Below are 15,297 nucleotides of genomic sequence, written 5' to 3' on the forward strand. Positions count from 1 at the left end.
CACACACACAATCTCTGAATTTGTGCATTTACATGTGTATTTTATTTTTTGAAAAGTGCACACTGTGATAGTCAAGCCGTTACTAATTTTGACATGTACTCTTAGGACACTCGTTAAAAATAATCTTTTTATTATTATTATTACATGATAAGTTCTCTCTCCTTCTTTGGTATCAAAATTCCCCAAATTCTCTCTCTCTTTTTTATTTGGCAGTGTTGGTTTACTTTGGGTTTTACTTTGTTTAAATGAGATTGATGTTGGGTATTGGACAAGTTAAGAGCTTTTTTTTTAGAAAAAAAAAAAAATTGGGAGTTTTGGACACTAGGTACAATTTTTTTTTTCTTGAATTGCTTTTTTTTTTTTTTTTTTTTTTATAAAAAAAATTCAAATCCAACAAAAAAATTATTTTCAGTTTTATAGTGTTTTTCCCTTCACAAACCTATTGAAATTATACTATATTTACTTTTTTTTTTTTACTCTTATCATTTTCTCAAAAAAAAAATAGTCACCTCAACCCAAAAAAAAAAAAAAAAATCATCAACTCAATCCAGCAAATAATCTTTCGACCCAATAATAGTACAATTATTAAAATACAAAAAAAAAAAAAAATCAATTCAAGCCTATCTAACAATCCAAATTTAAAATAGATAAAAAAAAAAAATCCAAATCCGCTCACTTTTTTCGATATAAATTAGATACAACCAAAAACTCTATCTATTTAATTACAATAAGTAGAATAAAAAATAAATAAAGTGTAGAGAAATAGAAGCTGATTATAAAATGTATTACAAACACAAATCCTTTGTCCCATTTTATGCTCAACCAATCACAATTTATCATGTATTCATTTGACTTTCTTCATTATAAAATAATTAGAGTTTTAAAAAAATTGGCAAGTTTTGATTGATGGAGCAAAGTGGAACATAGAGACAAAGAATTTGTATTCACAGTTTCATATAATCATAAAACTATCTTTTACTCTCAACCTACATAAATAAAGACATATTCATAATTCATTACATAATTTACATTACTCAATGAAATGATAAAAGCAACACAATATAACTATAAAAAATCACTATTCATTAGGTTAAGCAACCAAATATTAAAAGATTATAATAAATTTTTTTTTTTGATATCTCTAAATAAATTTTGATATAAATTTATTTACTAGAAATTAATTATATATTTATTTGATGCTTTCTTTTTCACAAAACTTATTTATGTATTTATTTTTGGGAATCCTTACTAAGGGAATTAATTCGTAAGGGGCATTTGATTAGCTTGATGTTACATTACATTGCAATGTTAAATTCATGAAATATTTGATACATGAAACCACATTACAACAATATAAGATAAGATTAAGGTGTTTGGTTCATTAATTAGATTCCTATCATAATCCAATAATGTAACATTCCTATACTTGATTGGAAATAGTCTCAACACTTAAAAATGCAAAAATTTCTCTTGAACAACAAAATACCCTTGGAAGACCTAAGATAACCAAATTACACCTAAAACATCAAAAATACACTTGAACTCTAAAAAAATGACCAAAATACCCAAAACCTCTAAAACGACCAAAAATATCCTAAAACCTCCAAAATTACCCCAAATGCATCAAAATGACCAAAATACCCCAAAACCTCTAAATGACCAAAAATCCCTCTAAAATTTTAAACTAACCTAAAATATATGAAATATCTGAAAAGACCAAAATACTCCTTAAAAACTTCCATAATGGCCAAAATAATCTTGAAACTTCTAGAATGACCAAAAATATCTTAAAATTTCCAAAATGACCAAAATACTCTTGAAACCTATCAAATTACCAAAAATACTCAAAACCATTGAAATGACCAAAATACCCCTGAGACCTTTAAATGGCCCAAAATACCCTGAAATGTATATAATGACCAAAATACCCTCAAAACCTCTAAATGACCAAAATGCTAAGAAACTTTTAGGCGAAACTGCATTATTGGTCCTTGAAGTTTACCATGTATGCGCAATTGGTCCCTCAAGTTTGAAACGAGCACAATTAGTCCCTTAAGTTTTAAAACTGAGTTGTATTGGTCCTTTTACTAACTGCTGTTAACGGTGTTACTTACATGGCTAACGGAACAATGATTTGACATTTTTTTAATGACGTGGAATGTCTTTAAGTAAGAAATTAAAAAAAAAAAAAAATTTCCGCATTTGATGAAATTGAAAAAGCATTGACCTGATTAAAACAAATCTAATATTTGTTTAACTTAAGGCACGACGGAGAGAGAGAAGGGGAAGAGAGAGATTGACAGCCACAAGCCTAGCTGCCGGTGGAAACCAAATCCCTAGCTGCCGCCGGTGGAGACCAAACCCAAGCCTAGCCGCCGCCGGTGGATACCAAATCCCTAGTCGTGCGACCGCCATCGCCTACATCTTGTCTCCTCCGATCCCACCAAGCCTACGGTCATTTCTCCCTCTCTCTCTCTCTCTCTCTCTGTTTGGTTTCTCGAGAAAAATTAACAGAAGAAAATAAAAAGAAAATGTGCCTCTTGCTTTCTTTCTTTCTTGATGTAGTTGTAGGTCTATAAGTGCTGGTTCGTAGCGTTTTTTGAAGGTGGATTTTGATTTTCTTTTGAGTTTCATGAGCTTTCTTTCTTTCTAAGCAGCCAAACAAGGATTTTCTTTCGTCTTTTAGAAAATTTAAGCATTTTTTTTTATCCTCCGTGAGAGAAAATTGAGGGAAGAGAAAGGTCTGCATCTGCGGCGGCTAGGGATTTGGTTTCCACCGGCGGTTAGGCTTGTGGCTGTCAATCTCTCTTCCCCTTCTCTCTCTCCGTCGTGCCTTAAGTTAAACAAATATCAGATTTGTTTTTAATCAAGTCAATGCTTTTCAATTTCATCTAATGTGGAAATTATTTTTTAAAATTTTTTTAATTAAAAACATTCCACGTCATTAAAAAATGTCAAGTCATTGTTCCATTAGCCACGTAAGTAACACCGTTAACAGTAGTTAATAAAAAGACCAATAGAACTCAGTTTTAAAACTTAATGGACTAATTGTGCTCGCTTCAAACTTGAGGGACCAATTGAGCACACAGGGTAAACTTCAGGGACCAATAGTGCAGTTTCGCCAAACTTTTAAACTGACCTAAAATACCTGAAACCAAAGCAATCAAATTTTATTGGCAGTTCAACGGCTCAGCCCAAGATCTTGGTCCACGTGTAGTACCATTATTGCACAAAAATTGGGGGTAACAAAATACTCCGTCTTGTTCTTTGTCTAATATTTCTCATTGCAATCAAAATATCAAACAAATAAGGGGCAATTGTTAATGATAAACCAAGAATGTATTGACCCCTAGTGATGTATTAATTGATTAATTACCCAAATTTATTAATTAATCAAATTAACATGCAATGTACGTGGCAGTACAAACAAATCACCAACTAAAATATAATGCAGCGGAAAATAAAGTTGACACGGTAATTTGTTTATGAATGGGGAAAACCTCCGAGACAAAAGCCCCACTGGGTGATATTAAGGTCCCCATTCTCGAGAATTTACTATTATCACAACAAGCGATTACAAGTAAAGGAATCCCAGTACCTTATACCAACCTACAATTGAACCCTTACCCCAATACTCAATTGGATTTGTTTTGTAGTGACAATCTCTCATTGTATTGCACATCTCCCAATACGTGACTAACCAATAGATGCGCGGATCCTAGTACGCAACTTGATCACTAACTTGAGAAGGATGTTGGCTGCAAAGTTCTTCAGTTCATCACTCGATGAAAATCATGAAGTTTCTTGGTCATAAAACCCTATAGTGTACACACACAGCAGCTTCGTCAAGAGAAAGATGAACTAGGGCAAACTAAGTTTCCGGTTACAATTTGCATGAACAACACTTTGGTCCACAGTTGTGCAATGGTGCTCTCTGTGACAACCCTTAAAATAATCCTTATATATGTTTAGGGTTGTGAGAAAAGAAAGCCCAAACATACATTCACGGATTGACATGAAATTAGAACTGAAAATTTGATTTTCATAAACCTCGACAGATACCCTATCTATTGAGAAGCTGTTGAGCCTTGGGCTGAAACAGTTTTTTAAGCCTCGTTAGATACTAGCTGTCGAGCTTCAATGAACAACACTTTTTCACTTGATTCTTGGACAGACTTGCATGGCTTTAACACTTGAACTTGAAACCTTGTTTCTTGAAGTATTAAACACATCCTAAATCTACCCAAATACAAGTAAATTGCATTTTGTTAAAAGATTAGCCAATTACATAAAATATTGAGATATGTTCCTAACATGATTCACATATGTCCTAACAATCTCCCTCTTTGGTAATCTGTGACAAAACCACAACAAACAAATGAACATATGAGAGAAGTCATAAATCACTCATTTCATATTCACTTGTTGAATACAATAAAATCTATCCTAACACAAATTCTTGAAAATTTTTGCAAGAAGAGAGTTCATGGCAAGGAAGACTTTGACAACCTGTATTTCTAAAACACTTTAAACAAAACTCATTAAGGCATCTTAGTGTGAGACAGAAATAAAAGATTGCATACAACATATAAGAAGCATGTGCATAAAGAGAGAAAAGAAACAACACATGTAGAGATAGGTGGAAGAATTGTAATAACAACCTCAAATGTATATATATCATCAACAAGTACAAGGTTTGCTATCACAAAGTGGTCATAAAACCAAAGGTACATGAACAATGTATCTAAAATAGAAAGAAAAGAAAAGAAAACGATACATAAGTCCTCACTACATCCCTCCAAAAATATAGACACTCTCCCTAACAAAAATCTCCTATACGAACCCTCCCCTTATGAGTATGAATACTCTCATATCCAAAACTATTTCCCCTTTTTGTCACGAGTGACAAAGGGTAAGTATATCAAGTAGACATCTCATCATCACTGGGTGAGCTAGCAGCATCGTCCTCATTAGCATTATCACTGCCAGAGCCATCATCACTCTTATCCTTTGAAGCTGGTGGAGATGGAGAGGAAGCAACAATGAAACCACCCATGACAACCTGTCTTCGGGCGATATGACCAACATAGGTGTTCACCTGACACAACTCATCACTGAAAGTGTCAAGGCGAGCATCCATGAGCACAAGCTGTGCCATGATGTCCTTAAGAGTCACCCCACCTGCAGAAGAAGGAGCAGAGGTGGATGGAGCTGTAGAAGCTGGAGGAATCACCGCCCCGGGCCGTCTCAATCGTAGCTGCGCCTCGCTCCGTTTAACGGTAGCAGCGTCTATGGCACACATGATAGAAAAGTGGTCCGACTCGAGATAGGAGACAGAAAAATGGCGAATGATCCACGTGATAGCCGAAGAAAAAATGAGCTTATCACAGGTCGTTGTATCCCTATAGACATCTATAAGGGATAGAATGAAGTGAGAGGGGAAGTCAAATAGATATGCTCTAGGAGGGATAGCAAAAACTGAGCATGGGGCTTTATGATAGAGTTATAGTGAGACAAAGGATGTAAAACAAAAGTCATCACCATATTAAGGAATCTCAGACCTTTAGCAAAGGCCGAGCAAGGGGTGTACTGACGATCACCCCAATCAGAAGGTCGCTCAAAAAAAGAAGACATAAACTTGTCTTTAGTCACAGTCTTAAGATGATCACGGTTGGGGTAGTCAGGATGCACTACCTTTGGGACGTAGAGCATCTCGGATACAATATCCGGAGTGACCACAATGCACATACCTCGAACGCGAATAACAAAGAGAGGTACTGAATAATCAAATTCGTGCATGTTGGAGTAGAACTCCTGAATGATCACGGATAGACAAGTGACCGAGACGCCTCACAGTGACTTCCAACCCTTACTGTGAATGACAGTGGGTAGGTCAGTATCGGAGAAGTCTGATAAAATGACTTGGCGTTCCGAATGAATGCCTCGTCTAGAAAAGTTCTCTGAAAAGTCCTTGTGAACTTTATGAACATGGAACCAAATGTGAGAGGGGGTAGAATCAGAATACGATGCCCTGGAACAAAGAGGGTTCCGGGTTGGAGTAGATTTCCGTTTAGGTGCCATAGAGCAACTATCCGAGAGAGAGAGAGAGAGATGTAGAAAAGCGCCAACACAGATCAATATAAGAATATAAAGAAATGAAGGTACATATGCATGAACATGTGACATGCAAAATTAAAAACATCATGGGCTCAGCCCAATCTAAACCTATTGGCACACAAGTTTGCAACAAAGTAAATACACATTTAAAATGCATGAAACATTATTATAATGCTAATGTGATGCAATGCATGATGATTTAAAAACATTTAAGCAAGATCTATCCCAAAAATTTCACAAAAACTTCATTAATTTTGAAAAACCCCAAAATTTCTCAGAACTCCCAAAAGTTAGGTCAGAAAACATGAAATGCATGATAGAATAAGTGAAAAAGATCATACCAGATGAAATAAGATGATCTTTAGGCCGAAAAACCTTTGAGGATGAAGTTTAGAGTGAGAGAGAGGTGTTTGGAAATATGAGAGGGTAGAAAGGATCGAGGAGAAATGAACCTGGAATCGCATAGATCCTATATATAGAATCTCTTAATTCTCAATTGATCGAGAGGTGTTGAGGATTAAAAAGGCTTGAAGAAGCTATCGAGGATCTGTCCAAAGGTTTCCACAGCAAAGAAGCTCAATGGATCGAGGAGCTATCGAGCATCTATCGAGGAGACAGAAACTTTCTCAATGGATCGAGGAGATAGATACTTTCTCAATGGATCGAGGAGATAGATACTTTCTCGATGGATCGAAGAGCTATCAAGAAGCTATCGAGATTGCGATAGAAAGAAGCTGAAGATCTCAATAGATAGCCTAGCTGTCGAAAGGTGTCGAGGAGCTATCGAGATTGCTTAAAAACAGTTTTTCAAGGAAGAGAAAAATACAGACATGAATGTAATCAAACATGCTACTTAACCAAGGATCCAACCAACATTTTAAGCTCTTAAAAACATCTTTCATCTAGAAAAAGATCATGCTTTTAGATCCAAAACACACACACACACACACTAAACATGTCTAACCAATTTTATATTTAAAAAGCAAGTCAAGACAGTTTAGTGGGCATACATTAACACATGTATTCCTTGTGATGGTCAAATCACATTGTACCTGCACATGTATCAAAAGTAGCAAAGAATATTGCGTGTTGTGTGTGAGAAATATCACAAGATTGCATGTGTTTATATGTTACGACGATTTGAGATATGAGTAAATCAATTTGACTTACACATGATCAAAACTGCTTGATGGAGACTATCACCTTTGAGGTACATCTTATAACTCTCACATCTCCTAGAATACATGCTTGCAATCATATTTTAAAGCATTTTGATTCTTTTTGCTTTAATTTTTCTTTGCATATTTTGTTTTAAGCATATCATGCATGGGCATACAAAAGAGAGAAAAAAATACCCAATTATGTTAAGCTTTTGAAATTACACTTTTGCTATACTGAAGCATACCGATGTCATTTCATAATTGGCAGGCACCAGTGGTGAGATGATTATTTATGCCTTTCTCTTAGGATTTTCTAGTCTTTCTCGTCAAAAAGAGTGATACGAGTGTTAAGTACAAGAGATAACTTAATCTTACTCATCACAAACAAGAGTCACAAAACTCACTTGTTTAGTTGTGCATAGAGATGCTCATCTAAGCTACAAGAAATATAAAGTTTAGAAAACTTTGTTTCATTAGCCATTCAAGGTACACAAGTACCAATGTACACAAACACATTATTTTTGTATTTTTTATTTTTTATTTTTGTGGAGGAAAACAAAATAAAACAAAAACTGAAAACAAACAAACAAAAACATGTTAAGCAAAGCAATGCATAAAAATTAGACTAACTCAAAATAAGAAAGTAAAACACACAAGTGATGCAAAAACAAAAACCAGAAGGGAAGAGAGAGAGAAAGTGACTAAATCACTTGGAGCCTTTTTCCTTCCACACCTTGGGAGAACCTTTCCTTTTGGCAAACTCTTGAATCGGCGATGATGGGGAAGAATTACAACCGTTTAAGTTCGAAATGAACATGAGGGATTTGAGGAGATCTCCAAGAGGAGCAAGAGAGGATGGAAACTGACTTAGGTTTTTGGATGAGATCATACTGTTGCTTTGTTGAATGGCTTGCCGCTTGTAGCAATTAGGTCGAGTATGTCCAGTTGCTCCATAGTGATGACAGAGATGCTGCTTCTTCTCTTTAGACTTTTGAGCATTACTCTTCTTAGCCCTAGGGTTTTTGGTTTCTTTCTTAGCAAGCTTAGAGGGTGTTCCTAAGATAGATTTACCCTTGTCTATGTTCTCACTAGCTATCACATTTTTCACATTATTGTTCTCAGATTCAACATTATTAGTAGGAGAAACAAAAACAATAGTACTGGAAGAAGCAATATTAGGAGAAGAGAAATCATACCTTAAACCGGTTCGATCAAAAGTAGATTTCTGAAGGTTGAGCATCTCATCGACCTTTGCACTGGAAGTCTTCTCCAACTGAGCTCTAACTTGAAATAGCTCCATTTCAAGCTTCTTGGTCTTCTCAGCCAAGAAATTATTTTCAAACCTCAGTGCTCCTGATGTGCATTGATAATAGCTTAATTTTGCATATATATATATATATATATATATATATATATATATATATATATATATCATTGTTAAAAAGCATTATCATACTTATTTTGAGTTAATTCATGCATTTTATATTTGGTTATGGAATAATGGTGAATAATCAATTTTGTGCTTAATTGAATCTTATTGTGTGAATTTGTCTTTTGCAGGAGAACGAAATTAAATAAGTGGATTTGTGCAAAGAAGAATGCTAATGAACTTTAAATTTACAAGGGCCATGATGAAGTTAAAGAAGGCCAACTCAATTAAATTTAAGTCCAATTGGAGCAAGAAATCAAAGGAAATTTGCATCAAATCCAAGTCCAATTCGGATAAGGATTCTAGCCTGCACATCAGTTAGTATATTTGGCATAATTTTCGGCTCAGATGTCCAACCGAGATGATTCAAGTTGGGATAGAAAGTTAACTTAAATGGCTACAACATTGTAGTTTACCAAAAGTCCGAATTATGATGTTAAATGGGTCAAAATCGTCAGTTAAGTGAAACCTAAAAATTTGGAATTTTCTCCAAACGGGAATTCAACTTGAAATAGGATTCCTTAACCTATTTAAAGGCTCTTTAGGGCAAAATTTAAGGAGGCTAGTGCTAGGGCTGGGGGCTGAACATAGAGAGTGCAGCTACTTCTTTGGTTTTCTTTCATGACAGTTAGTTTTATTTTATTTGTCTAGTTTAATGTTTAGTATTTTATTCTTGTGTTTTATTTTAATTATTATGAGTAGTTAAATTTATAATTAGGGTTGAGGATGAAACATTGTTAAGGATTATCAATAATATTTATGTGATTTGATTTTTCCCACAATAGTTGTTCTTTAATGATTTAAATTGTTCTTGCTTCATATCAATTGACTGAGATGAGATTTTAGATATGAGTTCAATCATGTTTTTCTTATGATTTAAGATTTGTCTTAATTAATTGAATGCTTGGTTTATTAATTCTTGATTATAAAATTAGATATCGCTTGTGATTTGTTAGTCAATGGATACAATTTATGATTTGATTTTTAGAATTGGATATATCTTGTGATTTGTTTGGTTACGGATACAATTGATGATTTGATTTTATACTTAAGAAGCGAAGAAGAACATGCTTTTGATTTTTAAAATAAGGATTTTAATGAGAATATTTTCCATGATAGCAAGATTGATTTCTAGATTATCATGTAGTGAGTTGGGAAAAATCAATGATCATAAATATGTGCTGATATGAATTAATAAGGTGGATTCCAAAACCTTAATTCATTTCCCTTGATTGTTTACATCTTTTTATTGCTTTATATCTTTTGCTTAGTTTAACTATTTGTTTAATTTTATTATTTGCTTAGTTTATTTAATTTCAAAACAACCAATTTTTATTAAACTAGATTAGGATTAATTTGGTTAAGATTTAATTAATTTTCCTACATTCATTCAAGTCCTTGTGGGTTCGACCTCGTTCTTGTCAAACTATACTTTGGTATGGTTCGTACACTTGCGAGTATTTTAAAATTTCACAACAGCTCCTATAGTCTGATTGGTTTCATCAAACTTTGTGGAGAGTTCTTCTCATTCAAGCTCCATATCACTGAGCTTCTTGGTGGTCAACCTATACAACTTCTCATGCTTTTCCGAGACCTTGTATACCTTTGCATAGGCAGTGTGGATGTCATCTTGTTCATCCATCTTCTCAAACTTTGACTCCATTAATTCTTCTTCATCCACATCTTCTACAATCCCCTCAGTAGGATTGACAGTGGCAGTGAAGGCATTTAGGATTCCGTCATCTTTATTTTCAGAATCATCTTTAGGTTTGGTGTCACTCAAAGTTGCAGCAAGTGCCTTGCTTTTCCTAATGGACTTGAGATAAGTAGGACACTCTTGTTTCATGTAACCGAAGCCTTAACACCCGAAACACTTGGGTCTTGAGGGAACAATGTACTGACCGCCATCCCTAGCATCCTTCTTCCCTTTGTCTTGGCTTTTAGACTGAGAAGAACTTGATTGCCTACGGTCCTTATCGAAGCCCTTTGCATTGGCATTCTTCATGAACTTCTTGAATTTTCTGGTGATGTAGGACTTCATGTTAGAATCTTCATCATCGGAAAACTCATCCGTGTCACTGCTCTTGGCCTTCAGTGCCATGCTCTTTCCCATACTAGATTTTCCAATCCTCGTCAAACCTAACTCATAGGTCTGCAGATTACCAACCAGCTCTGTCAAAGGAATCTTGTCAATATCCTTTAATTCCTCAATAGCGGTGATCTTGGCATGAAATCTCTCGAGCAGAGATCTGAGCACCTTTCTCACAATCTTGGGTTCAGGAATGGTTTCCCCAAGATTAAAGGCTGGCTTTACTATGTCCTTAAGCTTGGTATAGAACTTATTAAACGACTCATCCTCCTCCATCTTGATCTCTTTGAAGCTTGTAGTGAGCCTCTATAGCTTCGAATCCTTGACAGCCTTGATTCCCTCATAGGTTGTTTGGAGAATGGTTCATGCTTTCTTTGCAGTTTATGTAAAGGATATCTTCTTGAACTCCTCATTTGTGACCTCACTGAATAAAGCATTCAATGCCTTGCTATCTCCCCAGTTGGCCGGCACTTCCTTCGGCTTTGTCCAGCCTATCTCCACAGTTTGCCACATTTTCTCATCTAGAGACTACAAAAAAACTCTCATGCGTACTTTTTAGTATGCATAGTTAGTGCCATTAAATAAAGGAGGAATAATGAGAGACTGTCATCTATCCATGACAACAGGGGTCAATGGATCACACAGTAAAAATTAAAACTTAATTAGAGTGTGCCTGCTTTTATACCACTTGATAGGCCAATAATGTATTGATCCCTAGTAATGTATTAATTGATTAATTAATCAAGTTTATTAATTAATCAAATTAACATGCAATGTACGTGGCAACACAAATAAATCACCAACTAAAATATAATGCAGCGAAAAATAAAGTTGATACAATGATTTGTTTATGAATGGGGAAACCACCAAGGCAAAAACTCCATCGGGTGATTTTAAGGTCACCACTCCCAAGAATTCACTATTATCACAACAAGCGGTTACAAGTAAAGAAATCCTAGTACCTTATACCAACCTACAGTTGAACCATTACCCCAATACCCAATTGGACTTGTTTTGTAGTGACAATCTCTCCTTATATTGCATGGCTCCCAGTACGTGACTAACCAATAGATGTGCGGATCCTAGTACGCGACTTGATCACCAACTTGAGAAGGATGTTAGCTGCAAAGTTCTTCAGTTCATCACTCGATGAAGATCACGAAGTTGCTTGGTCACGAAACCCTACTGTGTACAAACACAGCAATTTCGTCAAAAGAAAGATGAACTAGGGCAAACTAGGTTTTCGGTCACAATTTGCATAAACAACACTTTTCTCTACACTTGTGCAGTTGTGCTCTCTGTGACGACTCTTAAAATAATCCTTATATATGTTTAGAGTTGTGAGAAAAGAAAGCCCAAACATAAATTCACAGATTGGCATGAAACCAGAATTGAAAATCTAATTTTTATAAACCTCGACAGATACCCTATCTATCAAGAAGCTGTCGAGCCTCGGGCTGAAACAACTTTTTAAGTCATGATAGATACTAGTTGTCGAGCTTTAATGAACAATACTTCTTCACTTGATTCTTGAATAAACTTACATGGTTTTAACACTTAAACTTGAAACCTTGTTTCTTTAAGTATTAAACACATCATAAATCTACTCAAATACAAGTAAAGTGCGTTTTGTCAAAGGATTAGTCAATTATATAAAATATTGATATATATTCCTAACATGATTCACATATGTCCTAATAGTTAACACCATATTTTGTCCACTCCTGATTTACGTGTAAAATTTAAAAAATAAGATAGTCACATTACAATGATTTATAGTAATGCAAATGTCTTGATAATTAATCTTACATTATCATAATGTTTATCTTACAAATAAATGAACTAGACGTAATTAATGACATTACGGTAATGTTGTTGTAATATTTGACACATTACGGAGAACAAAATGCCCTCTTAGTGGGGATTGAAATGAAGATGTCTAGGTCTATATATATAGCTAGGTTGCACTGGGTACATAAGTCCGATCCTTATTCAGTCTAGAATGAAGTTAAGCGTATGTCCAAACACATTCACTTCTGATAATAGAGTTGGGTGAATAGAATAGTAGGTTATACTTTGGAAAGAAGAAATAGAAAGAGACCGTTCCAGTTGAAATCAATAGCTAGCTAGCTAAGTCGTGCATCTACGTGTCAAGCTTCTACCACACCATCTTACGGTTCTCACCAAGTGTCCGTATAATTTGGCTAATTTAAGCTATAACATCTCCACTTTTCAGCCATGCAAAGGCTCTCATCCACCTTGCCTTCCTCATATTTCATTTTCTCTTTCCCTAATTCTCATTTGGTAAACAAGGTCACTAACGAAGTAAAGGAGCAGCTAGCCTAATCATCAGAACTAGATATTGCATCAAAAGTGAGGTTGGTCGTCAAAGAGTGATTATTAGTCTAGAAAGGTTTCAAAAGAAAATTAAATAATAATTAATTATTATCCCGTGCCACCATCAGCATGCCCCGGAGATATGCGTTTGGGAGGGCAGATGAGGCAACCCACCCTGACTCCATCAGAGCCACCTTAGCAGAATTCATTTCCACTTTCATCTTTGTCTTTGCTGGCGAAGGCTCTTTACTAGCTCTTGGTATATCTCCAACTCTGCACTACATGCATGCTCAGCTTTTAACTCTTTTCTTGCTCTAAGCTTCGTGCAGTGTTAATTAAAATATAAGATCTTGATGCTGATGTGCATGCATGTATTAAAATAATATTTAAGTTATTAAAATAATCTTTTCCTAGTAATTTAAGTTTGGGACTATCATGATATTGGAACAAATGATTATGATATTACAACAGATGATCATAAGTTTAAAACTTGTCTCTAGCTACTCTGCTTCTCACTTAAATTGGATCCTTTTTAAACAGATGATTATGGCATTAATTACACCAAATGATCATAAGTTTTCATTCATTAAGTTTTTGGAAGAATCAATAATTCATAAAATAATTCATGGGCATGTATTTTGTGTATTTGGTAGGCAAGATTTACAGGGATACAGGCGGCAATAGCGCGTCAGAGCTAGTAGCCATCGCACTTGCACATGCACTAGCCCTTTTTGCAGCGGTGTCAGCCAGTATAAACGTATCTGGTGGTCATGTGAATCCCGCCGTCACCTTCGGCACCCTCCTAGGCGGAAGGATCTCAGTTGTACGTGCCATCTACTATTGGATTTCTCAGCTCTTGGGTTCTATTGTAGCGGCCCTCTTGCTCAGGCTCGTCACCAACATGGTAAAAACACCAACATATATATATGCCCTGAATCGGCCTTCATTATTAATATACTATATATTGATGTTGTTGCGTTTTAATTAAATTTCAGAGACCAGTGGGATTTTACGTATCACATGGGGTGGGAGAGTGGCATGGTCTTATATTAGAGATCGTGATGACATTTGGGTTGGTGTATACGGTTTATGCGACTGCCATAGATCCCAAAAGAGGTAGCTTGGGGACAATTGCACCTCTTGCAATTGGGTTAATTGTGGGGGCGAATATCCTTGTAGGTGGACCATTTGATGGAGCATCAATGAACCCTGCAAGGGCATTTGGACCAGCTTTGGTAGGTTGGAGATGGGACAACCATTGGATCTATTGGGTTGGTCCACTCATTGGAGGTGCACTGGCAGGACTCATATATGAATACATGGTTATACCAACTGAGGTCCCTCATCACACTCACCAGCCTTTGGCTCCTGAAGATTACTAGTTCCCCCTTCTTGTTTATTTTGTAATAAATTTGCATGTGGTCTTCCCCACCTTGCTCTTGTTTTCTTCTTGTGTTACAAGTGTGTTTGCATTTTATTAATCTATTTCGTTCCCTCATCATCTTCCTCTTCCTCTTCCTCTTTTTGGTTGGAACCTAATGTGTTTGTTTATTAGCTGCAACTGTTGCATGTCTATAGTATTGTACTTAATTAGTGAGTTGTTAATAAAATGCCAACCTTTCTTCGGTTGCATCATATATATATGTTACTGTTATTATAATTACTTAATTCTTTTGTTGGGATAATTATTAAGAACAATGTTACATATATTTGAGTTTAAAATAAACTAGGTCATTTGGTTCTATCATATACTCTTTCATTTTAAAATGATTTAATCAGCTATGCCACCCAAAAAAATTAAATTAATTCCAATAAGTTGGCTGACTGTCATGCTAATCCATATTAATATAAAAAATTCTGGTGCCACAACAAAATGCACAACTTTGGCCACAACTTGTCCATGTGACAAGTTGTGGTTGGTGCATGGACAAGTTGTGGTTGGTGGAAGAGTGATGATGAGTCTATGTGGAAACACTCTTCCACCAACCACAACTTGCCACATGGGCAAGTTGTGGCCAAAGTTGTGTATTTTGGTACGGTACAAGAATTATTCTATTGCTATATAGATAGCCTCGTGAAATGAAATGAGATTGTCTTTCCCTCTTTTGCACCGAACAATTTATTTCTTTCTTAATCACTCTTGTCTAGCTACCTAAGATTAAATT

The 15,297-nt window shown here is 35.4% G+C and overlaps 1 protein-coding gene across 2 annotated transcripts; it reads left to right on the top strand.

The window, feature by feature from the left end:
- Nucleotides 1–13,078: 13,078 nt before the first annotated feature.
- LOC142632254 (putative aquaporin TIP3-2) lies at nt 13,079–14,650 on the top strand. Of its 2 annotated transcripts, none has more exons than XM_075806682.1 (3): nt 13,079–13,391; nt 13,786–14,055; nt 14,144–14,650. In XM_075806682.1, exons 1-3 carry the CDS (start codon nt 13,262–13,264, stop codon nt 14,512–14,514), a joined length of 771 nt encoding a protein of 256 aa, XP_075662797.1. In that variant the 5' UTR covers nt 13,079–13,261; the 3' UTR covers nt 14,515–14,650. The 2 variants fall into 2 exon arrangements, with proteins under 2 accessions (XP_075662797.1, XP_075662796.1); XM_075806681.1 differs by having other exon boundaries at nt 13,786–14,036; nt 14,128–14,650.
- Nucleotides 14,651–15,297: the final 647 nt, after the last annotated feature.

The sequence above is a fragment of the Castanea sativa genome, chromosome 4 (assembly GCF_040712315.1).
Source record: "Castanea sativa cultivar Marrone di Chiusa Pesio chromosome 4, ASM4071231v1".
Lineage (NCBI taxonomy): Eukaryota > Viridiplantae > Streptophyta > Magnoliopsida > Fagales > Fagaceae > Castanea > Castanea sativa.

Bases quoted from the DNA above. Each gene is read 5' to 3' on its own strand.
- LOC142632254 (XM_075806682.1), top strand. From the start codon at position 13,262: ATGCCCCGGAGATATGCGTTTGGGAGGGCAGATGAGGCAACCCACCCT. The intron at 13,392-13,785 runs GTATATCTCCAA...TGTATTTGGTAG, and splicing joins AGGCTCTTTACTAGCTCTTG to GCAAGATTTACAGGGATACA. The intron at 14,056-14,143 runs TATATGCCCTGA...CAGTGGGATTTT, and splicing joins GGTAAAAACACCAACATATA to ACGTATCACATGGGGTGGGA.